This window comes from Atractosteus spatula, chromosome 5, assembly GCF_055471065.1.
Source record: "Atractosteus spatula isolate fAtrSpa1 chromosome 5, fAtrSpa1.hap1, whole genome shotgun sequence".
Classification (NCBI taxonomy): domain Eukaryota; kingdom Metazoa; phylum Chordata; class Actinopteri; order Semionotiformes; family Lepisosteidae; genus Atractosteus; species Atractosteus spatula.
The window spans coordinates 65,492,418-65,515,903 of record NC_142710.1 but is presented as its reverse complement, the minus strand read 5'-3'; the positions used below and the strand labels follow the sequence as shown (position 1 = coordinate 65,515,903).

At 51.3% G+C, this 23,486-nt stretch overlaps 1 protein-coding gene across 1 annotated transcript in view; it reads right to left on the bottom strand.

Moving 5' to 3' along the window:
- Window positions 1-23,486, bottom strand: part of celsr3 (cadherin, EGF LAG seven-pass G-type receptor 3) — a 47,960-nt gene that overhangs the window by 13,521 nt on the left and 10,953 nt on the right. Inside the window, exons 2-15 of the mRNA XM_088915816.1 lie at window positions 16,677-17,026; window positions 15,543-15,831; window positions 11,322-11,544; window positions 9,425-9,540; window positions 9,220-9,308; window positions 8,443-8,600; window positions 7,999-8,162; window positions 7,498-7,623; window positions 7,223-7,392; window positions 6,606-6,791; window positions 6,380-6,490; window positions 5,238-5,406; window positions 1,559-1,700; window positions 338-458 (exon numbers count right to left, since the gene is read on the bottom strand). Of these exons, the coding sequence (XP_088771942.1) occupies window positions 338-458; window positions 1,559-1,700; window positions 5,238-5,406; window positions 6,380-6,490; window positions 6,606-6,791; window positions 7,223-7,392; window positions 7,498-7,623; window positions 7,999-8,162; window positions 8,443-8,600; window positions 9,220-9,308; window positions 9,425-9,540; window positions 11,322-11,544; window positions 15,543-15,831; window positions 16,677-17,026 (2,414 nt within the window). The remainder of the gene's footprint in view (window positions 1-337; window positions 459-1,558; window positions 1,701-5,237; window positions 5,407-6,379; window positions 6,491-6,605; window positions 6,792-7,222; window positions 7,393-7,497; window positions 7,624-7,998; window positions 8,163-8,442; window positions 8,601-9,219; window positions 9,309-9,424; window positions 9,541-11,321; window positions 11,545-15,542; window positions 15,832-16,676; window positions 17,027-23,486) is intronic.

Here is a 23,486-nt window from a genome sequence, read left to right as displayed (position 1 = left end):
CATCTCATCCGGAGGACAGGCCTGTTTACAGTATAGTGTCCCCGTCACTATACTGGGGCATTAGGACCCACATGAGCCGCAGGGTCAGCGCCCCCTCCTGGCCCCACTAACACCTCTTCCATCCAGGTACTGACCAGGCTCACACCTGCTTAGCTTCAGTGGGTTGCCAGTTGTGAGTTGCAGGGTGATATGGCTGCTGTAGTAGTCCTGCAGTATAGTAGTCCTAGAGTAACAGTTACTAGAGGCAATGCTGCAGTGGTAGCAGCCCTGTGGGGAGTGACGTTCCAGCGAGCAATACAGATGCGGCTCTCGGAAGTGTCTGTGCCCTTGTCCTGACCTTGCACTGGCACTGCCCATTGGTCTTGTTGCAGTCGGGGTCGAATCCCTTGTTGGCGTCACAGTGGCAGGGTCCACAGGTCGGACTGCCCCACCACCCCCGTGGGCATTGCTGTTCGGTCCTGTAGGGGGCAGTGCAGAAACACACGGTCAGAGACTGACACACACACTTCAACCTGTACCGCAAACACCAGTGTTTTTTTGTGTTTGTGTTTTTTTAAAACTTCGTGTCAGGACACTCTCTAAATTCGCAATAAATGTTTGTTACACACACAAACTACTATGCACATTAAAAGCAAAAACAAAGAGAAAGGAGTAAATAGATAATTAACGCAACAGAAAAACAGAAAGTCATGATTGCTATGTATTCAAACTCTTTGCTGTGGCAAACCTTAATTAATTTATAGTAGGTGCACAAAATGACCTTACTGTGCCACATGATTATTTGAGTGTCCTCTGTCTGTGTGCAATAATAGTGATTCAGAATAAATGTGAGTCAACACTATCCTTACTATCAAGCATGGTGATGACAGCATTAGGTTATATAGTTCTTCTCATCAGCAGGGACTGAGAAGCTTCTCAAGACTGATATGTAGATGGAGCAAATAACTGGAAAACCTTTTAAAGACCTAAAACCGGTACAAAACTTCACCTCCCAGCAGAAGAGTGACTGGAGTACAAAGCCAGAGCTATACTGGAAGATATTAAAAATAAGAAAGCGAATGACCAAGAGTCAAAGTCCCAGCTCGATTCCTGCGGGGAGGCTGGATGGAGATGTTTAGACTGCTGTACCTAAGTTGGCAGAGAAGTACCCAGAAAGGCTTGCAGCTTGGAAAAAAATCGCTGTGAAAGATACTTCCACCAAATCTGTTATTTTATATGAGTTCATGGGTCTGAACACTTCCGCAATCCATATTCCTCATTTTCTCTCTTTAGCTTTTGCTGACATCTACTGTAACTTATCTTACATCAAGAAGGATCCAGTTGGAGCATTAAGGGTTTGAATAAAATATGAAATTTAACAAAATGTGTGTGCATCACTTTGTAATGTCACAACATGGGACACCATGGACACGATAGACAATCTTCCTGCGCAGTCAAGATTATACTGCATTCAGGCGTATACAGACAGCTTGCCAGCTCAGCTGGGTGTGTTTAATAACTATATAGAGTCCTGTACAGCGAGCTCACCTGTCCAGCCAGGTGTGTGTACAGAGCTCACCTGTGCTGGCAGTACTGTCCGAAGTGGTTATCCTTGCAGTCACAGGTGTACCCATGGGAGCTGTTGCGCCTGTGGTGGCACTGAGCTTCATTCTCACAGGGATTCAGGTGACAGGCATCTATGCAGTCCTTCCCATAGTAGCCTGGACAGCCACAGATAGGCAGGCAGACAGACAGACAGACAAGCAGAGCAGGAGACATTAAGGACAGTGAACCAGGTGGACAGTTGCACACAAAATGTAGAAAGCGTCATTAAAAAGACAAAAACCATGAGACACCCAGGACAGAGAGGTGGTCACAACATCAGGACCAGACAGGCTAGAAACCTTCAGGTTCAGGCTGAGGGACAGACAGGGAGACTAAGGCAGACAGATAAAGGCTGAGAGACAGACAGACAGAAAGACAGAGAGACAGGCAAAGAGTCTAAGAGACAGACAGAGAGTCTGAGAAACTGATGGACAGGCAGAGAGACTGAGAGACAGGCAGAGAGTCTGATGAACAGGCAGAGAGTCTGATGAACAGGCAGAGAGTCTGAGAGACAGAGAAACTGATGGACAGGCAGAGAGACTGAGAGACAGGCAGAGAGACTGAGAGACAGGCAGAGAGACTGAGAGACAGAGAAACTGATGGACAGGCAGAGAGACTGAGAGACAGGCAGAGAGACTGAGAGAGAGAAACTGATGGACAGGCAGAGAGACTGAGAGACAGGCAGAGAGACTGATGGACAGGCAGAGAGACTGAGAGAGAGAAACTGATGGACAGGCAGAGAGACTGAGAGACAGGCAGAGAGACTGAGAGACAGGCAGAGAGACTGAGAGACAGGCAGATAGCATCAGTGACAACATCAGGTCCCCAGAGCTTTGCTCTGTTGCTACTGGAGAAACTGCACAGTCACACATTTCCTAATTAGTTCTCTTCACTCTAATTAGCATGTCCTTTATATAACACTGACTGTTAATTAATTGTTAATCACTGAATTAGCACCAGAAGATGTGAAGGAATAATGCACAGTTTAGAGGTTACAAAGGCAAACTTTCTGTAAAATCTTTTATTCCTCTCGCTCTTTACAAAAGCTAATTCCGGAGGTTTATTAGCAATTAATGATACGCTAATTAAATTGAGTTGATCGTGTTTGGTGTTAATTAAGGAGCATGTTTGCTCGCTCGCTGTCTCCTTTCTTACACTTTTCTTCCGCCTCCTCTCCCTCCTTCCGGCTTCCTGTTTTCTCCTCCTGCTGCTCTCCCTCTAAGCCTTTCATCTCCTTTCTCTCCATCCCTCCCCGGCCCCCTCTCCACCCCTTGTCTTCTCCCTCTTCTTGCCCCCAAGCTCTGCACTCCTCCCCCTCTCTGCCTTTCTGTCTCTCTCTGTTTCTCCTGCCCACCCTTTTCATCACTCAGTCAGACAGGCAGGCAGACAGAGAGCTAGTCATACAGACAGGCAGACAGGCAAACACTCAGTCAGACAGACAGGCAGACAGAGAGCTAGTCATACAGACAGGCAGACAGGCAAACACTCAGTCAGACAGACAGGCAGACAGAGAGCTAGTCATACAGACAGGCAGACAGGCAAACACTCAGTCAGACAGACAGGCAGACAGAGAGCTAGTCATACAGACAGGCAGACAGGCAAACACTCAGTCAGACAGGCAGGCAGACAGAGAGCTAGTCATACAGACAGGCAGACAGGCAAACACTCAGTCATACAGGCAGGCAGACAGAGAGCTAGTCATACAGACAGGCAGACAGGCAAACACTCAGTCAGACAGACAGGCAGACAGAGAGCTAGTCATACAGACAGGCAGACAGGCAAACACTCAGTCAGACAGACAGGCAGACAGAGAGCTAGTCATACAGACAGGCAGACAGGCAAACACTCAGTCAGACAGACAGGCAGACAGAGAGCTAGTCATACAGACAGGCAGACAGGCAAACACTCAGTCAGACAGACAGGCAGACAGAGAGCTAGTCATACAGACAGGCAGACAGGCAAACACTCAGTCAGACAGACAGGCAGACAGAGAGCTAGTCATACAGACAGGCAGACAGGCAAACACTCAGTCAGACAGACAGGCAGACAGAGAGCTAGTCATACAGACAGGCAGACAGGCAAACACTCAGTCAGACAGACAGGCAGACAGAGAGCTAGTCATACAGACAGGCAGACAGGCAAACACTCAGTCAGACAGACAGGCAGACAGAGAGCTAGTCATACAGACAGGCAGACAGGCAAACACTCAGTCAGACAGACAGGCAGACAGAGAGCTAGTCATACAGACAGGCAGACAGGCAAACACTCAGTCAGACAGACAGGCAGACAGAGAGCTAGTCATACAGACAGGCAGACAGGCAAACACTCAGTCAGACAGACAGGCAGACAGAGAGCTAGTCATACAGACAGGCAGACAGGCAAACACTCAGTCAGACAGGCAGGCAGGCAGAGAGCTAGTCATACAGACAGGCAGACAGGCAAACACTCAGTCATACAGGCAGGCAGACAGAGAGCTAGTCATACAGACAGGCAGACGGGCAAACACTCAGTCAGACAGACAGGCAGACAGAGAGCTAGTCATACAGACAGGCAGACGGGCAAACACTCAGTCATACAGACAGGCAGACAGAGAGCTAGTCATACAGACAGGCAGACAGGCAAACACTCAGTCAGACAGGCAGGCAGACAGAAAGTTAATCAGTCATACAGACAGGCGGACAGTCAGAGACAGGCAGTCAGGCAGTCACTCAGTCTTACAGTCAGACAGAAAGGCAGACAGACAGCTACTCAGTCTTACAGACAGGCAGATAGTTATTCATATAGACAAGCAGACAGACAGACAGTCACTGAGTTTTGCAGGCAGACAGACAGGCAGACAGACAGTTAGTCAGACAGAAAGGCAGACAGACAGTTACTCAGTCTTACAGTCAGACAGGCAGACAGATAGTTACTTAGTCAGACAGGCAGACAGTCAGTTTTCAGTCAGACAGGCAGGTAGATGGAGAGTCAGGCAGACAGACAGTCAATCTTACAGCAAAGCAGAAAGTCAGATAGACTGACAGGTAATCAGGCAACCAGCCAGGCAGGCAGACCGTCAGGCAGAGAGAGATGAGCTCAGTCATTCAGACCGTCAGGCAGAGATGAGCTCAGTCAGACAGACAGTCAGGCAGAGATGAGCTCAGTCATACAGACTGTCAGGCAGAGATGAGCTCAGTCAGACAGACAGTCAGGCAGAGATGAGCTCAGTCCTACGGACAGTCAGGCAGAGATGAGCTCAGTCCTACGGACAGTCAGGCAGAGATGAGCTCAGTCAGACAGACAGTCAGGCAGAGATGAGCTCAGTCATACAGACCATCAGGCAGAGATGAGCTCAGTCCTACGGACAGTCAGGCAGAGATGAGCTCAGTCCTACAGACAGTCAGGCAGAGATGAGCTCAGTCATACAGACCGTCAGGCAGAGATGAGCTCAGTCATACAGACCGTCAGGCAGAGATGAGCTCAGTCCTACGGACAGTCAGGCAGAGATGAGCTCAGACATACAGACCGTCAGGCAGAGATGAGCTCAGTCCTACGGACAGTCAGGCAGAGGTGAGCTCAGTCCTACGGACAGTCAGGCAGAGGTGAGCTCAGTCCTACGGACAGTCAGGCAGAGGTGAGCTCAGTCCTATGGACAGTCAGGCAGGTGTAATTACCTGGATAGCAGCGGCAGACGGCTCGCTCCCAGTCGTCAATGCACTCACTGTTAGGGGGGCAGGGTTTGGAGTCACAGGGGTTCCCCACACTGCAACCCGCTTCCACTCTTACTGAGCGGGATGGTTTCGGCAGGGGGGTTCCTGAAGGAGTGTCCCCCAGACGCACCCCCTGATGGACAGACAGGTGAACAGAGACAGAAACACAGACACATGGGCAGACAGAGGGACAGAGAGACAGATATCAGATGTCAAATTCTAAAATTCAGAACGTGGAATGTACATAGATGTGTGCTGATACAGGTATCAGACTGCACACAGTGTGTACAGACAGGTGTGTTAATACAGGTATCAGACTCACCTGGACACAGTGTGCATAGACAGGTGTGTTAATACAGGTATCAGACTCACCTGGACACTGTGTGTATAGACATGTGTGTTAATACAGGTATCAGACTCACCTGGACACTGTGTGTATAGACAGGTGTGTTAATACAGGTATCAGACTGCACAAAGTGTGTACAGACAGGTGTTAATACAGGTATCAGACTCACCTGGACACAGTGTGCATAGACAGGTGTGTTAATACAGGTATCAGACTCACCTGGACACTGTGTGTATAGACAGGTGTGTTAATACAGGTATCAGACTGTACAAAGTGTGTACAGACAGGTGTGTTAATACAGGTATCAGACTCACCTGGACACAGTGCGTATAGACAGGTGTGTTAATACAGGTATCAGACTCACCTGGACACTGTGTATATAGACAGGTGTGTTAATACAGGTATCAGACTCACCTGGACACTGTGTATATAGACAGGTGTGTTAATATAGGTATTAGACTCACCTGGACACTGTGTATAGACAGGTGTGTTAATACAGGTGTCAGACTCACCTGCACACAGTGTGTACAGACAGGTGTGTTAATACAGGTGTCAGACTCACCTGGACACAGTGTGTACAGACATGTGTGTTTACACAGGTGTCAGACTCACCTGCACACAGTGTACAGACAAGTGTGTTAATACAGGTATCAGACTCACCTGGACACTGTGTATATAGACAGGTGTGTTAATACAGGTATCAGACTCACCTGGACACTGTGTATATAGACAGGTGTGTTTACACAGGTGTCAGACTCACCTGAATGCAACCCTTCATGCCGCTCTGCACCTCTCCAGCCCCCAGGATGCCCCCAACATGCAGGTGTTTCACTTTGAGCCCATGGAGCTCACTGCCCACTACCACTGTCCCCTGGGAGAGAGGGGGAGAGAGAGGGCATTACCAACTCAGAGACACACTGCTGGACGCGCTCGCACACGGACAGCCGCGTGGACGCAGGACCGGGCAGCACACCCGCCTGACGCACCTGGAAGAGGCCGAAGTCGAGCCGGACGGTGGCGACGTAGCGCGTGTCCCTCCCGCTGCTCACGTTGCGCAGCTCCAGCTGCAGGTTGTGCCAGCGGCCGTCGTCCACCGCCACTGCGTCCAGCAGCAGCCTGATCGCACGGGTTGACCCGCGGCTCACCGAGAACACCAGCTGGCCTCCGGACAGCTGCACCCACGAGCGGGACACGGGGTTAGCAGACTAACACTCAGCCGAGAATCTGTGATGCTCCATTACACTCTGTACCGCTGACACGCCGTACCGGTCAGTGCCACGCCGTAAAGGTCAGTGCCACGCCGTACTGGTCATTTACACTCTGTAATGGTCATTGCCAAGCTGTACTGTCCTGGTCAAATACACTCTGTCCTGGTCAATGACATGTTTGTACTGGCCAATTACACTCTTAACAATGTATGTAACGCAGATGCAGAGATTAAAGTAGACATCCAAAATTAGCTATAATCTGATGATACACTGAATTGCAGATGCAACCTGAACTGGTATACTGTGTACCATCACAGCTTAGTCACGCAAGCTCTGTACTGGTGTAGTACAGCCGGTGGTGGTTTCATACTGGTCTGCAGTGGTCTCTCTCTGACCTGGAAGAGGATGTTGGTGTACTGCCCAGCCTGCGCCTGCAGAAGCACCCCATCGCTGCCCCTCGTCCGGAACACCAGTCCCAGGTACCAGGGCATCGAGATCGTCGCCTCACCCTTCAGGTCCCACCAGAGGGCGCTGTTCCCCAGGAAGCGGTGAGGGTGGTGCATCACTGCACAGAGATGGAGGGAGAGGGGAGGGACAGAAGGTCAGTCCCCAGGAGGATGCGGCTGTCCCGGCGTGCCCTCCTGCCACTCTGCACGACCGCCAGACTCACCGTGACTGCAGTCCTTGCCCCCGAAGCCCAGGGGGCAGTCGCAGGAGAAGGTCTCCCAGCTGACCCGGCAGGTTCCTCCGTTCTGGCAGGGGTTGACCTTACAGAACGGCAGCTTGGCACTGCAGCCTGGGAGACAGGAGAGCGAGGAGGAGAGAGGAGAGAGGAGAGAGAGTGAGAGGAGAGAGGAGAGAGAGGAGAGAGAGGAGAGAGAGGGAAAGGAGTGAGAGTGAAAGAGACAGGAGAGGGAGAGAGAGGGAGAGAGTGAAGCGTGAGAGAAGAGGGAGAGAGTGAGAGCAAGAGAGAGAGAGGGAGGGATGGAGAGAGTGGAGAAAGTGAGAGAGAGAGGGATGGAGAGGCGCGCAGAGTGGAGGAGAGAAGGATAGGGACAGAGGGAGAAAGATATTCAGGAGGACGGGAGGGAGCGACAGAGCCACACTCTTTCTCCTGCGGTGAAATGTAACACTGCTGCTCAGCAGATATCCCGCGGGCCGGGAGACTGACCGGGCAGCGTGCCGTTGTTGGCGATGTAGGTTGCCATGTCGACGGGGCGGTTGTCGATGTGCAGGTCCCGCATGCAGCCGATGAACTCGCGGCTCTGCACCGGAAAATTCCCAGGGAGGTTGGGGACGCCGCCCAGCAGCAGGGGGCCGGTCAGGTCCAGGGACCTGCGAGCATGGAGGAGAGAGGAGAGACAGAGCGAAGATGACAGAAGAAAAGAGTATAGCGACGCACACTACTGCTCCTGCAGAGGCGCTGCTGTGAGCCTTTACAGCCAATGCTCTGCTGAGCCGGGCAACAGAGGGCAGGGCTCGTTAAACTGTCCCTCGAGGACCAGAGGGACCATCCACCCAAGCTTTAAATACTTAATTGGTCTAATTGCTTAATTGGGAAAGCCAATTATTCAATTAACTGAGCGAGGTGCGCGCTGGCCCTTCGGCGACTCACTTCTTGGAGCTGCTCTGCAGGCCCTGCGCCGCGCAGCTGTAGTTGCTGATCTGCTGGCCGAAGGTCAGGGCCACAGCCGTGTCGCAGTCGTCCACCGTCAGCACCGCCGCCTTCTGCTCCGAGGGGCCCTGTGCCTCTCCCGCCGGGCTGCGCTTGGGCTGGGGGGCAGAGGGAGAGCCAGAGGGACACTGTAGGGACACCGCCTGACAGGAGTGCTCTGGCGCACAGGAGGACGGGGCAAAGGGGCATAGGGAACTGACAAGACAGACAGGAGACAACACAGACAGACCGCAGACAACACAGAGAGACAGGAGGAAAGACAGACAGACAGACAGACAGACAGGAGAAAACACAGGCAGACAGGCAGACTCCGGGATGCTCTGGCCCCATAGACAAGACAAACCCCCTGTATGCAGTTAATCCACTAGGGGGCGCCCGAAACTTGCAGTTTATGGAGGTTTCCAGGCTGTAGATAAGCGTGGGCCGGGCCTGGCCAGTGGCTGAGGGGGCAAGGAAGCTCTCAGCTGATGGGTGGGGAGGAGGAAAGAGAGGGCAGGGATTAAGGGATTGGGGGGGGACAGGGTGGTAGCTAAGGTCTAGACTCTGAGCTGTTCACCTTGAATACTGGACAAAGGAAAACCTAGTCTTCCTTCATCACTGCCTGCCAGCAAGAGGCCGACTATGAGACTGAGGCTGAGGAGATCCTGGGAGTCTCTTACACCAGGCAGAGAGGTGGGCTGGCAGGCAGGCAGGCAGACAGGCAGGCAGGCAGTGTACCTTGTTGTAGTAGTGGATCTGGACTGTGTGCCAGTTGCCATCGCTCACTCCCCCGGGCAGGTAGGGGCTCACCTGGGTGGAGGACTCACCTGAGGACAGGCGAACAAGACAGGGAGAGGTGAGAGGTCAGAGGTCAGAGGTCAGAGGCCGGGTACAGGTCGAAAAAAGGCCTCTGAGCGGAGCCGGCAGCAGAGGCGAGACGGACCTGTGGAGTACTTGAGCTGCACCTGCCCCTCCACGATCTCCAGCGCGATGAAGTCGTGCTTCTCGTTGAAGCGCCCGTTATACAGCAGCAGTCCGCTGCTCTCCAGAGTGGCGAAGCTGGGGGACGGAGAGGGAGAGAAGCAGGTCAGAACTGGGCACGCGGGATGACTTGTTCAGCATTCAGAACGGTGCTGAGACGAGACGAGCCATGCTGAGCTATGCCGTCGTGTAGTGTGCAACTATGCTGTGCTATTAGTAACAGGACATGTTACGATACCAAACTGTTTAATGCTGCACTATACTGTGTTAAAAGTAGGGCACACTCTGAACAGTGCTGAACTCTGAACTCAATCAAACACAATCGCTTTCTTCACGGTGCTACACAACTCCATCAAGCACAATCATCCTGCACAGTGCTGCACAACTCAACCAAACAATCGCTTTCTGCACAGTGTTACACAACTCCATCAAACACAATCATTCTGCACGGTGCTGCACGACTCCATCAAACACAATCATTCTGCACGGTGCTGCACGACTCCATCAAACACAGTCACACTCTGGAGAGTGCCGCACAACTCCATCAAACACAATCACGTTCTGAACAGTGTTACACAGCTCCATCAAACACAATCATCCTGCACAGTGCTGCACAACTCAACCAAACAATCGCTTTCTGCACAGTGCTACACAACTCCATCAAACACAGTCACACTCTGGAGAGTGCTACACAACTCCATCAAACACAGTCACGCTCTGAAGAGTGTTACACAACTCCATCAAACACAATCATGTTCTGAAGAGTGTTACACAACTCCATCAAACACAATCATCCTGCACAGTGCTGCACAACTCAACCAAACAATTGCTTTCTGCACAGTGCTACACAACTCCATCAAACACAGTCACACTCTGGAGAGTGCTGCACAACTCCATCAAACACAATCACGTTCTGAACAGTGTTACACAACTCCATCAAACACAATCACATTCTGAACAGTTACACAACTCCATCAAACAATCACATTCTGCACAGTGCTGCGCAACTCCATCAAACACAATCACATTCTGCGCAGTGCTGCACAACTCCATCAAACACAATCACGTTCTGAACAGTGTTACACAACTCCATCAAACACAATCACATTCTGAACAGTGTTACACAACTCCATCAAACACAATCACATTCTGCGCAGTGCTGCACAACTCCATCAAACACAATCACGTTCTGAACAGTGTTACACAACTCCATCAAACACAATCACGTTCTGAACAGTGTTACACAACTCCATCAAACAATCACATTCTGCACAGTGCTGCGCAACTCCATCAAACACAATCACATTCTGCGCAGTGCTGCACAACTCCATCAAACACAATCACGTTCTGAACAGTGTAACACAACTCCATCAAACACAATCACATTCTGCACAGTGCTGCGCAACTCCATCAAACACAATCACATTCTGCGCAGTGCTGCACAACTCCATCAAACACAATCACGTTCTGAACAGTGTTACACAACTCCATCAAACACAATCACATTCTGCACAGTGCTGCACAACTCCATCAAACACAATCACGTTCTGAACAGTGTTACACAACTCCATCAAACACAATCACATTCTGCACAGTGCTGCACAACTCCATCAAACACAATCACGTTCTGAACAGTGTTACACAACTCCATCAAACACAATCACGTTCTGAACAGTGTTACACAACTCCATCAAACCCAATCGCTTTCTGCACAGTGCTGCACAACTCCATAAAAATAAATCGCGATCTGCACAGAGCCACACAATCGCATTCTGCACAGTGCCACACAATTGCGTTGGGCACAGAGCCACACCTTCCCCCTGTGCCCCAGCACCCCCGGTGCGCGGAGCCGGACTCACGAGAGCGAGATGGACAGGTGGAAACGCTGCCGCAGCCCCCGGAACATGACGAAGGACTTCGGGGGGAAGGAGCGGGCGGAGACGGCGCAGTAGGGGCGCTCGAACCCCCCGGCCGGGCAGTCGCAGCGGAACCCCCCCTCCGCCAGGTCCCGGCATGTCCCCCCGTTCCGGCACACCCCCGGGACACAGCGCCCCTTCCTGCGGTCCACCTCGCAGCGGTCACCTGCCGGAGGAAGAGGCCGGTCAGCACAGGGCTCGAGTCAGAGAGAGGGGTCAGTTTCTTGAGATTGTGTCCTGTAGTCGAGGCCAGCCCATCAGCCTGTCGTCTAGATCAGTCCATCACCTGTGCACTGTACTACACACAGTCTCTCACAGCCCGGCCCCTAGCCCTGTATTGTATCACCAGAGTGAGAAAGGTTTTTGATGGGTTATCTCGGCTCAGGCTACTGCATTAGTGCCAGTTAATGGCATTGTTAACACAGTGAGGCAGGAGACAAGAGCGACACAGACACCAGACAGGCTTTATACACATACAGTGGTGCTAGAATTTTCACATAACTCTGACACAAAATGTGATTAGAGCTTCATCTGAGTCATAAAAATAAAGAACCGAATAAAACAAAATCACACAAAAGGATATACTTTTTCATTCATTTACTGATCCAACATTAAAAGTCTTTGTCAGAAAAAGCATGTGAACCTGTGCTTTCAGTAACTGGTGTGACCCCCTTGAGCAGCAATGACTTCAACCAAACATTTATATACGGTAACTGTTGATCAGTCCCGCACATCAGCTTGGAGGAATTGTGGCCCATTCCTCCTTACTCCCAGCTTCAGGTCCTGCCACAACATTTCTACTGGAAATGACTCGGCCATTCCAAAACGCAAAATTTCTTCTGCTTCAACCATTCTTTGATGGACTGACTTGTGTTCAGGGTCCCCATCTCGCTTCAGGACCCACCTTCTGTTGCGCTTCAGATCACGGATGGATACCCTGACATTCTCCTGTAGAATTGGCTGGTACAATCCAGAATTCATAGTTCCATCAGTGATGGCAAGCCATCCTAGCCCTCTGGCAGCAAAACAGCCCCACACCATGATCCTGCCCCCACTGTGTTTCACGGTTGGGACGAGGTTCTTATGTTGAAATGCAGCGTTTGGGTTTTTCACCAAAAATAATATTTCTCACTTAAGCCAAAAAGTTTTATTTTCGACTCATCCGTTCACAGAACATTCTTCCAGTGGTCTTCTGGCTCAGCCAGGTGGTCTTGAGCAAACTTTAAAAGGGCAGCAATGTTCTTCTTGGAGAGTAGTGGCTTCCGGCTTGCTATCCTCCCATGCACACTAGTCTTGTCCAGTGTTTGCCTGATGGTGGACTCATGAACACTCTCATTAGCCCGTGCAAGAGAGGCCTGCAGATCCTTAGACGTTACCCTGGGGTTCCTTGTGATCTCCCGGAATATTATACGTCTTGCTCTTGGAGTGATTCCTGTTGGACGACCACTCCTGGGGAGAGTGACAATGGTGTTGAATTTTCTCCATTTTCACACTATCTGCCTGACAGTGGACTGGTGAAGCCCAAAGTCTTTAGAAATCATTTTGTAACCTTTTCCAGCCTGATGAGCATCGGCAACTCTTTTTCCAAGGCTCTCAGAAACACCCATTCACCCATTCACCCATTCACCCATTCACCCATTCACCCATTCACCCATTCACCCATTCACCCATTCACCCATTCACCCATTCACCCATTCACCCATTCACCCATTCACCCATTCACCCATTCACCTGCATGGTGAAGACCAGGCTTTGGTAGTGAAGAGTCAGGTTTGTTTTTTAAATAAGGCAGGGCCACCCAAACTCACACCTGATTGTCATCCCATTGATTGACACTCCTGACTCTAATTATCCCCTTAACTGAACTGATAATCCTAGAGGTTCACATACTTTTGCCGACAAAGACATTTAATGTTGGATTATTTTGATCAATAAATGAATGAAAATGTTTATCCTTTTGTGTGTTATTTGTTTTACTGGGTTCTATTTATCTGTTTTTATGACTTAGGTGAAGATCTGATCACATTTTAGGTCAAATTTATGCAGAAATTCAGAAAATTCTCACAAGCTTTCTAGCACCACTGTACCATCACAAGAATCAGAAGTACATCACTAGGCCTGCTCCTTATTTCACACTGTTCACATATTCAATTCATTTTCTTTATTCCACTGATTAATTTGATTAGATCCTATGTCTATTTCATAGGTTTTTCACAAGGGAGGGAGGGATACTCACAGTGTATCGTTTGAAACACAGGTCTCCTGCCTTTAATTTGTCCCAAATCACCTGTTTCTATCAATCAAGAGCACTTCCGAGTCACTGATCAATCTGACCAGCAATTTGTGTGAGTAAGAGAACTGATGAGGGCCGTTCTTAAATGGCTTAATCTAACAAATCACTAGTCCAATTGATCACAGGCTGGTGGAGGCCTTCAGGAGCTGGCGATTTACTGGCGCCCTATTAAAACGAGCAGGGCTGGGTCTCCCCTGCTTGGAGTGGAGATGTAATTGCTTTGCCAATCCTGTTAATGATCGTCAGGCCAATCAGATGGAATTCAGTGGAGGGAGGGCGAGGGCAGGAAAAGTGGAAGAGAGAGAAGAGACGGCTGCAAGCTAGTCTGTGATTTTTCATGATAATAATAATAGTAATCTGTTGTGAATATCAAGAAATGTTTGTTGATAATTATATATATGGGGATACAAATGGGTGTGCAATGATTTCTTGTGTGTAACCACAAGTATTCATTTGTGTGTGTGTTAGCAGCACATGGCCATCAGCACTTTTGTGCTTGGGTGTGTCCATGTGTGTGTATGCTTGTGTGTGTGTGTGCGTGCGTGTGTGTGCTTGCTTGCAGACACGTTTGCAGTGTGTGGCTCTGTGTTAAGTAGTTGTGTCCCTCTGGTGTGAGGACACTCATTCGGAGGCTCTCTGGGAAGATGATATCAGCCTTCCTTCAATATAACATGGGCCATTATTGACAGTATTGTGCCTGATTTAAATGCAATTAGACTGAGATGAAAAGGAGTTACATTTCCATCCACCCTAATCCCTGCCTGTGATGAGATGAGGCAAAAGATGAACCTTTTTAATTAACCTGTTGCTGCCTGATAAAAAACTAACATATATGAAAAAATTACACTGAATTAAAAAAACGATATGAAATCCTCTGATACATGTATCTCTCGCTATATCAGCAACTGGCAGCGTAGGACATATTACTGTCGCGGATAATAAGATTCCTTTCTGCTAAACAATTCCCATTTCCCAGTGAGGATGGCGCCTTCTCCTCTGTTATTCAGTTCTGAAACCTGCACTGGGAACTGCAGGGGCCTTACCCCAGACTGCTGCCTCCCATGCTCTTTGTTCTACAGTGCTGTGAGTCAGACACAGACAGATCAGGACCCAGATACCGGGATCTCCTGTCTCCCGCACCGAATTCATTAAGACACAGGCCTGGAGCACAGCCTGGCCTGCGCCCCCGCACAGACAGAGGCTCTGTACTGCTGCAGACAGGGCGGTGCTGCTGGAGACAGAGGGAGGGGGTGGCGCTGTTTGTCAGGGCTGCCCCGCTGTCGTGCCCAACGAAGCTCATCCTGAATCACAATGTCTCGGAGAGCCACAGCTGGAAAACTGAGAGCGAGAGAGGCTCAGACAAAAGGAGGACAGAGTGCAGTGTAAGAGGAAGGCTCCGACTTTTTTATTTCAAAAACAGTCATTGGGGAAATTTAGAAGTTGGGGGGCAATACCCACTCTAGGCCAGTGAGGTTACGCAGTGTGTTAGTCCCTTGTGGGTGTCCTGTGAATTGGAAAGGTCTGAAAAGTTATTTAGACTGGTGTTTTTTAAGAAGGGCTCGGACAGAGAGAGAAAGAGGCAGCAAAAGAGGGAGACAACATGTGGCACTTGCCATCAGCACTGATTGGCTAATCATGATGGAACCCAAGCAGCGATTGGCTGACTGTGATGTCACGTGAGCAATGATTGGCTGGTTGTGATGATACCTGAGCAGTGATTGGCTGATTGCGATGTCACCTGAGCAATGATTGGCTGATCGTGATCTCACCTGAACAATGATTGGCTGATCGTGATGGCATGTAAGCAGCCCAATGATTGGTTCGCGTGATGCTTATTTTTTGTCTTTTGACCCCCCGAGAGGCCGACTCACCTGTGTAGTCTTCGGTGCAGATGCAGGTGAAGCCCCCCTCCCTGGCCACGCACACGCCCTCGTTCAGGCAGGGGTTGGAGTAGCAGAGGTTGATCTCGGTCTCACAGTAGTCGCCGGTGAAGCCGGGGGGGCAGCGGCAGCGCAGGCCGGTGATGGGGTGAATGGGGCGGAAGAGGATGGAGGGGGACGAGATGAAGGGGGCGGAGCTGTCGAACTTCAGCACCGAGATGCACTTCATGTAGTTCTGGCACGGCTCCCGCAAGCAAACGTTGTCATCGAACGGCAGGACCTGCAGGGGAGGAGGGAGAGAGGGAGAGAGGGAGAGGGGGAGGAGAGGGAGAGAGGCCGGAGAGGGAGGAGGGAGAGAGGGAGGAGAGAGAGAGAGTGAGAGAGGGAGAGGGGCAGGAGAGGGAGAGAGGGAGGAGAGAGAGAGTGAGAGAGGGAGAGAGGGAGAGAGGGAGAGGGGCCGGAGAGGGAGAGAGGGGCCGGAGAGGGAGAGAGGGAGAGAGGGAGGAGAGAGAGGGAGAGAGGGAGGAGGGAGAGAGGGAGAGTGAGAGGGAGAGAGGGAGGAGAGGGAGAGGGGCAGGAGAGGGAGAGAGGGAGGAGGGAGAGGGGCAGGAGAGGGAGAGAGGGAGAGAGGGAGGAGAGGGAGAGAGGGAGAGAGGGAAAGAGGGAGGAGAGAGAGAGGGAGAGAGGGAGAGAGGGGGAGTGAGAGAGGGAGAGAGGGAGGAGGGAGAGGGGCAGGAGGGGGAGAGAGGGAGGAGAGAGAGAGTGAGAGAGGGAGAGAGGGAGGAGGGAGAGGGGTAGGAGAGGGAGAGAGGGAGGAGAGAGAGAGTGAGAGAGGGAGGAGGGAGAGGGGCAGGAGAGGGAGAGAGGGAGGAGAGAGAGAGTGAGAGAGGGAGAGAGGGATTAGAGTGGACAAGAGGGAGAGCCAGAGAGGGAGAGAGAGGAAAGAGGCGTCAACTCCACACCGCCATCAACAACACAGACACAGTGATCACGGTGAAGAAAGAGTGACGTGACCCAATCCCTGCTTGTGTGCAGGAGGAAGAGTCGGACAGAAAGCACTGTGAAGTGTGGCCCAGCCCGACGAGCGGACTGGGGAACCGGCGGCGGCGGCGGGCCTGCCCGCACCTCCAGCTGTGCCAGCTGTGTGAGCCGCGGCCGGTTCAGGTACAGCTGCTCCTCCAGGGCCTCGGAAGGGAAGAAGTGCCCGCCGGGCAGGGCGGCCGAGAAGCTGACGTTCAGGATCTCCGCCGCGCCGCCGCCGGCCTCGGCGTCGGGCTGGACGTTGAAGACGAAGACGTCCTCGGGCGGCACGGAGAGGACGGCGGACACCCCGTCCACGAAGAGCCCCAGCAGGGGCGACAGGAAGCGCTCCTGGGACATGTTCTGCAGGCGCACCGTCACGCTGCTGGACAGCATCTCCTCCGTGATGATCAGCACGCGCAGCACGCACTGCGCTGTCACGCTGTGGATCCCGTCTGCAGGGCGAGACAGAGAGACCCGCACTGAGGCACCAGGGCGCCCGCTGTCTGTGGCACACTGGGCACCGCGGGGGCGCACCCTGAGCACCTGCCTGACACCCAACACTCACACCCTGACCAGCACACACACTGCCTGACACCCCAACACTCACACCCTGACCAGCACACACACTGCCTGACACCCCAACACTCACACCCCCTGACCAGCACACACACTGCCTGACACCCCAACACTCACACCCTGACCAGCACACACACTGCCTGACACCCCAACACTCACACCCCCTGACCAGCACACACACTGCCTGACACCCCAACACTCACACCCCCTGACCAGCACACACACTGCCTGACACCCAACACTCATACCTTGACCAGCACACACACTGCCCGGGAGTCTGAAGCCCTGACTGGCCAACACCAAGACTGATTGATCCTCCAGCAAATCTGACAGATCAAGACCTCATGAGGCAAGCAGCCTTTCTAATCCTGTCTTGGCAACAACCAGTCTTTCTGAAATTGGTGTACACAGGCAAATTGCCTGTCTTTAGTAAAGATCCCACTGTTCTCCCATTCCAGACCGAAGAGAAAAAACAATTCAATGAGTTATTTGCAGCTCTTCTTCATCTCGTATGCATGGAGCTAATACTACCTGAAAGGTAACATTGTAACCTTTTCCCTAAATAACTAGATTGCTCCAGGAGTTTTAACTTAAATCCCCACCACCAACCCTGGCCTCATCCCTAAATCTCCAGCTCTTCCCCAGGGATGTGAATCAAAGCCTGGGAATAAAGGAGAGCAGCATTCCCAAAGGATGCATAGCAAAATACAGAGGAACCAGGAGGCAGGCCACCTTTCGAGTCGGGATAATCTCAGGATTAAAACGTTAGAGAGCAGGAGAAGTAGGGAGAGGGAGAGATACACAGGGATCGGGAGAGACAGGGAGAATAGAGAGAGATGGAAACAGACGGGTTGACACATTGTTTTCATCTTCTAGACTTTGTTTGAAGCAATTAAAAGGGAAAAACTGTGAGGATTTATAGCTATTTTAAGGAATGTTATAAGAGAATAACATACTAGTAAGACCCCATTTGGAATATTGTGTAGAATGTTTGTCATCATGTCATAGAAAACATATTGCTGCTCTGGAATCACTTGCTCAGTGACCACAGCCTGGCCAGAGACACTGGACACAGGCAGACCTGGCTGTCCAGAGAAGACAGGCTCAGTGGCCACAGCCTGGCCAGAGAAACTGGACACAGGCAGAGCCAGCTGTCCAGAGAGGACAGGCTCAGTGACCACAGCCTGGACACAGACACTGGACACAGGCAGAGCCGGCTGCCCAGAGAGGACAGGCTCAGTGGCCACAGTCTGGCCACAGAAACTGCACACAGGCCGACCTGGCTGCCCATGCCTGTCACATTCCCTACTGGGAACACAAACTCAACAGAGCTGCAGTGTGATCTCCAGTCACAGCCCAAGGAACAGAGAGTGAGGCTTTTAAAATAATAATATTAATAAATATTCTACATGGTGGTGAGATTTATAAATAAGAACGTGGCTGTAATTCTAAATATTTGCAATCGGTGCGCTAATTGCTATTGCATTGGCATCGCTGTGATTCGCCAGTCACGTCAATAAAGCTTGCTGAATTTGAATTAGATAATGGAGTTAATCCTCCCAGCCTCACCTTTACTCTGCCCCGGGGGGGGGGGGGAGAGAGCTCTTCTCCTCTTGTGCACAGACTTTAAACAGACGAGGAAGGAAGCAGTCAATACCAGCCATCAGGGAGGGAGAGAGGGGGAGAGAGAGGGAGAGAGGGAGGGAGAGAGGGATGGGATAAAAGGTTTAAATGGCTTTGAAGGAAGCACAGCGGGGGGAGCTGGGGGGATCACAGGAAACAAACAGCAGCCATTGCTCAGGGTGGAGGTGAGCCGGAGAGTGAGGGGGGAACTCTGACCAGAGCCAGCCCCCAGAGGCCCAGCGTTCACACACCTGAAGGGAAGGACACACCCGCACACCTGCCCTTGGAGGAGCTCAGACAGCTTTATCGTTGTTGTCATTTTTATCCAAACAGACTTCAACGCTGCTAAAGATGGGGATTTAACCAGGGCCTGGTGCAAGAGTACAGCAGCAGTGTCCTACCTAGGAATCGAACTCACACCAGTTCCAGTTTCGAACCCAGAGCACTGAACACGGCTCCACATGACAAAAACACTCCCTGGGAATAATCCCTCGTTCCAACCGCTCCCACCCCAGAGGAACTCAGACAGAGAGGGACCGTGACTCCAGGACTAATGTAGTTGCTGGTGTGGATCGCGCAGTCCAACGGATCAGAGGTCAAAGGTCAAAGGCCACAGCTCTCCGCCTCTCTGTGGTCGATTGCTCTAGACTGCTAGAAGCATGCTGTGGCACTGTTGCAGTTTTCACGGTCTGCAGCAGTCTGCATGTCTCTCTGCGAGGTGCAACGACTTCATCGCGCTTCTACTGCTTTCAGGAGCAGCGCAGAACTGAGCACTTAATTACACGATTGAACTACTGAGGCACCTAATTGCACCAACATGTCTACCTGCCCCCGCGTCCTCAGCAGCTAACAATTCCACGTTGTGCCACTCTTCCAGTCCAGCTCCCTGTTAATTTAACTGATAATTAGCAGAATCAACATGGCAATTAGGTGCCGGTGGTATACATGTGCTCCAGTGGAGCGCACTGCACTCCAATGGCCCAGTGTTGACTGTGCTTGAACAGGAGATCCTCCCCCCCAAAAAATTATCCTCCCCCGATACCCCTCCCAGGCACTCCTCCTCTGTGGTGTGTTTTGGGATCGCGAGGAGAGGCTGGCAGAGTAGAAAACACGAATAAAAAAATCAGTGCAGTCCTCACCCGCTCACCCAGAAGGCCCTGAGGCACAGAGCAGTATTATACTGACACGCCAGAGAGCAATGAGCTCCATGATTGATACAGAGGAGTGATGTCCCCATTGATCAGCCCCCGGTGGGGTTGCCCTCAGTGGGAGAGGAAGTGATACCCTCCTCTGTGAAGCCCTTTGGAATAATAATAATACCCAGCCTGAATCTGAGAGAGGTTGAGCACCGAGCATCAATAATCACCGTGCCATCAGCCCTAAAACAGACACAGATAATCAGCTTAGCACAGATCTCACCACACACTGATCTTCTCTGCAATAACACTGCCAGACGCACCGTCCCAGAGAGAGGAGAGAGACACAGTACAGACACACTGTCCCAGAGAGAGAGGAGAGAGATACAGTACAGACACACTGTCCCAGAGAGAGGAGAGAGACACAGTACAGACACACTGTCCCAGAGAGAGGAGAGACACAGTACAGACACACTGTCCCAGAGAGAGGAGAGAGACACAGTACAGACACACTGTCCCAGAGAGAGGAGAGAGACACAGTACAGACACACTGTCCCAGAGAGAGGAGAGACACAGTACAGACACACTGTCCCAGAGAGAGAGGAGAGAGACACAGTACAGACACACTGTCCCAGAGAAAGAGGAGAGAGTCACAGTACAGACACACTGTTCCAGAGAGAGAGGAGAGACACAGTACAGACACACTGTCCCAGAGAGACAGGAGAGACACAGTACAGACACACTGTCCCAGAGAGAGAGGAGAGAGACACAGTACAGACACACTGTCCCAGAGAGAGAGGAGAGACACATTACAGACACACTGTCCCAGAGAGAGAGGAGAGACACAGTACAGACACACTGTCCCAGAGAGAGAGGAGAGAGACACAGTACAGACACACTGTCCCAGAGAGAGAGGAGAGAAACATTACAGACACACTGTCCCAGAGAGAGAGGAGAGAGACACAGTACAGACACACTGTCCCAGAGAGAGAGACGGAGGGAGAGAGAGGGATCAAGCAGTGTAACAGCTCAATGAACTGTTCAGCTTCAGATTCAGGATTTAGGACAGTGTGCGTACTCATCTCGAATCCACACTCTAAGTGCTGTATTTCCAGATCAGTCTTAGAGGAATCTTTAAGAAGGCTGTTGTGCTACTAGTCCTACATACTAGCTACTAGATGTTTTGAGCAGAGACCCCACTAAGCATGTTCACATATTTCTATTCATTTATGCCATGTTACAGTATATATTATTAATGATCTCATTTCTACTGTACATCCACAGTTTCTCACAGATGTGTTTTCTGAACTATACAGGCGTTCATGAGTTTGAGCAGATCCAGCATACTGATCCTTGTGATCTGCTGGTGAGCTGAGACCAGAGGGGAACTGATCGTGTGTTACAATCAGGTCACACACACACTCACACTCGCAGGCGGGTGTGTTTGCCTGTATGCGCAGGTTCATGGTGCGAGCAGAATTTGAAGCAGATACATTAAAGAATTAAGAAGCACAGCGAGTAATTAATAATTACAGCGGTTAGGAGAGAGATTGCGGGGCTCTTGGCACTGCTTGCCGTGAGGTGCGGCAGCTGTGTGGGTCTCCAGAGAGAAGCCGGCAGTGTTCAAAAACCTCATTCTTTGCTTAACACAATAATTAGGCCATTACATCCACTTACTGTTCCCTGTGCAGTGAGGCTGTGCTAAGATCTGGAACAAGACATGACAACGAGCCTGTGAGTGAGGCACAGTAGTGAGAAAGAGTGAGAGTGAGACAGGGTAGTGAGACTGACTGAGAGTGAGACAGGGTAGTGAGACAAACAGAAAGAGTGAGACAGGGTAGTGAGACAGACTGAGAGTGAGACAGGGTAGTGAGACAAACAGAAAGAGTGAGACAGGGTAGTGAGACAGACTGAGAGTGAGACAGGGTAGTGAGACAAACAGAAAGAGTGAGACGGTAGTGAGACAGACTGAGAGTGAGACAGGGTAGTGAGACAAACAGAAAGAGTGAGACAGGGTAGTGAGACTGACTGAGAGTGAGACAGGGTAGTGAGACAAACAGAAAGAGTGAGACAGGGTAGTGAGACAGACTGAGAGTGAGACAGGGTAGTGAGACAAACAGAAAGAGTGAGACAGGGTAGTGAGACAGACTGAGAGTGAGACAGGGTAGTGAGACAAACAGAAAGAGTGAGACGGTAGTGAGACAGACTGAGAGTGAGACAGGGTAGTGAGACAAACAGAAAGAGTGAGACAGGGTAGTGAGACAGACTGAGAGTGAGACAGGGTAGTGAGACAACAGAAAGAGTGAGACAGGGTAGTGAGACAGACTGAGAGTGAGAGGGTAGTGAGAGACTGAGAGTGAGACAGGGTAGTGAGACAAACAGAAAGAGTGAGACAGACTGAGAGTGAGACAGGATAGTGAGGGAGTGCAGTTTTAATCTAGAGTGTAGAGAGAGACAGACAGGCCCAGCGAGGGAGTGCAGTTTTAATCTAGAGAGTAGAGAGAGAGACAGAGGCAGACAGGCCCGGGCTCAGAGTGATGTAGAGCCTGGAGCAGCTGGCTTGATTAGTAGATTATCAGGGCAGTGATGGCAGCCAGACTGCCTGACCCAGCCTGTGAATCAGAGCGATATTCCACTCCATCAATCTCGTGCTCTTCCACGTGACCCCGGACACCGGCACAGCGCACCGCAACACTGGCGCACAGTGCTCCGAGGAGGCCGGCTTCGAGAGGAGCTACATGCAGCACCAGCTGCGTACAGCGCACAGCAGTGGAGTTCCAGCTCCACGTCTAAAGTCAATTCCCAGCGCAGACTTCGAATCGGAAAGCACTGAAATAAAAGGGGATGGGATCAGGAACTCGGAGCCAGCGGTCAGCTCCCTCTCTGGATCGCTGTCACTGAGCAGCACTCCCGGATCACTCTGCCTGCAGCCCCGTCGCATCTCCTCCTCGACCAGTCCGCTAGCCTGAGCTTTCCCCACACACTCAGCAGCTGCAGCATGACTCCGATCCTGCACGTTCCTGACGCATTCGCTACTCCAGCTGGTCGTCACATACACACAGCAACACACACTCCGGGTCTCGGGAGTCACAGCGTCCCCTGCTCTCCTCTGTCAGATTCACACTCAAAGAGCTTTGATTACAGTGCGTGTGCCCAAGGCAACAGCAATTAGCAAAGACATTTACACCAAAACTTATTAGCAGTAGTAGAGCAGGAGTGGCAGTGGAGCAGTAGTAGTATTTGAAAGGCTCACTCTTCTTCCCTCAGGCTGTGACAGGAGGTCACACACTGGGCTGCAGCTCGGTAGAGTTTCCTCCTCCAGGAGGATTGGGAGCTGTTCTGATTCTGGCAGGTGTGGGAATGCTGGGATTAGATGTGTTACTTTAGGGAAGAGCGTCTGTCTAATCCCAGAGTATTTCTCTCACAGGAAGGACATCTGTGTCTCGGATTCTCCCCACTGGCAGAGGGAGCACTGTCCTCTCTGTCCTCCCTGTACCTACAGCAACACCTGTGGCCTCACAGGCAGACTGTGTCCGTCTAGGGGTGACTGGTGGGTTTGAGGGTGCAGTGTCCATCT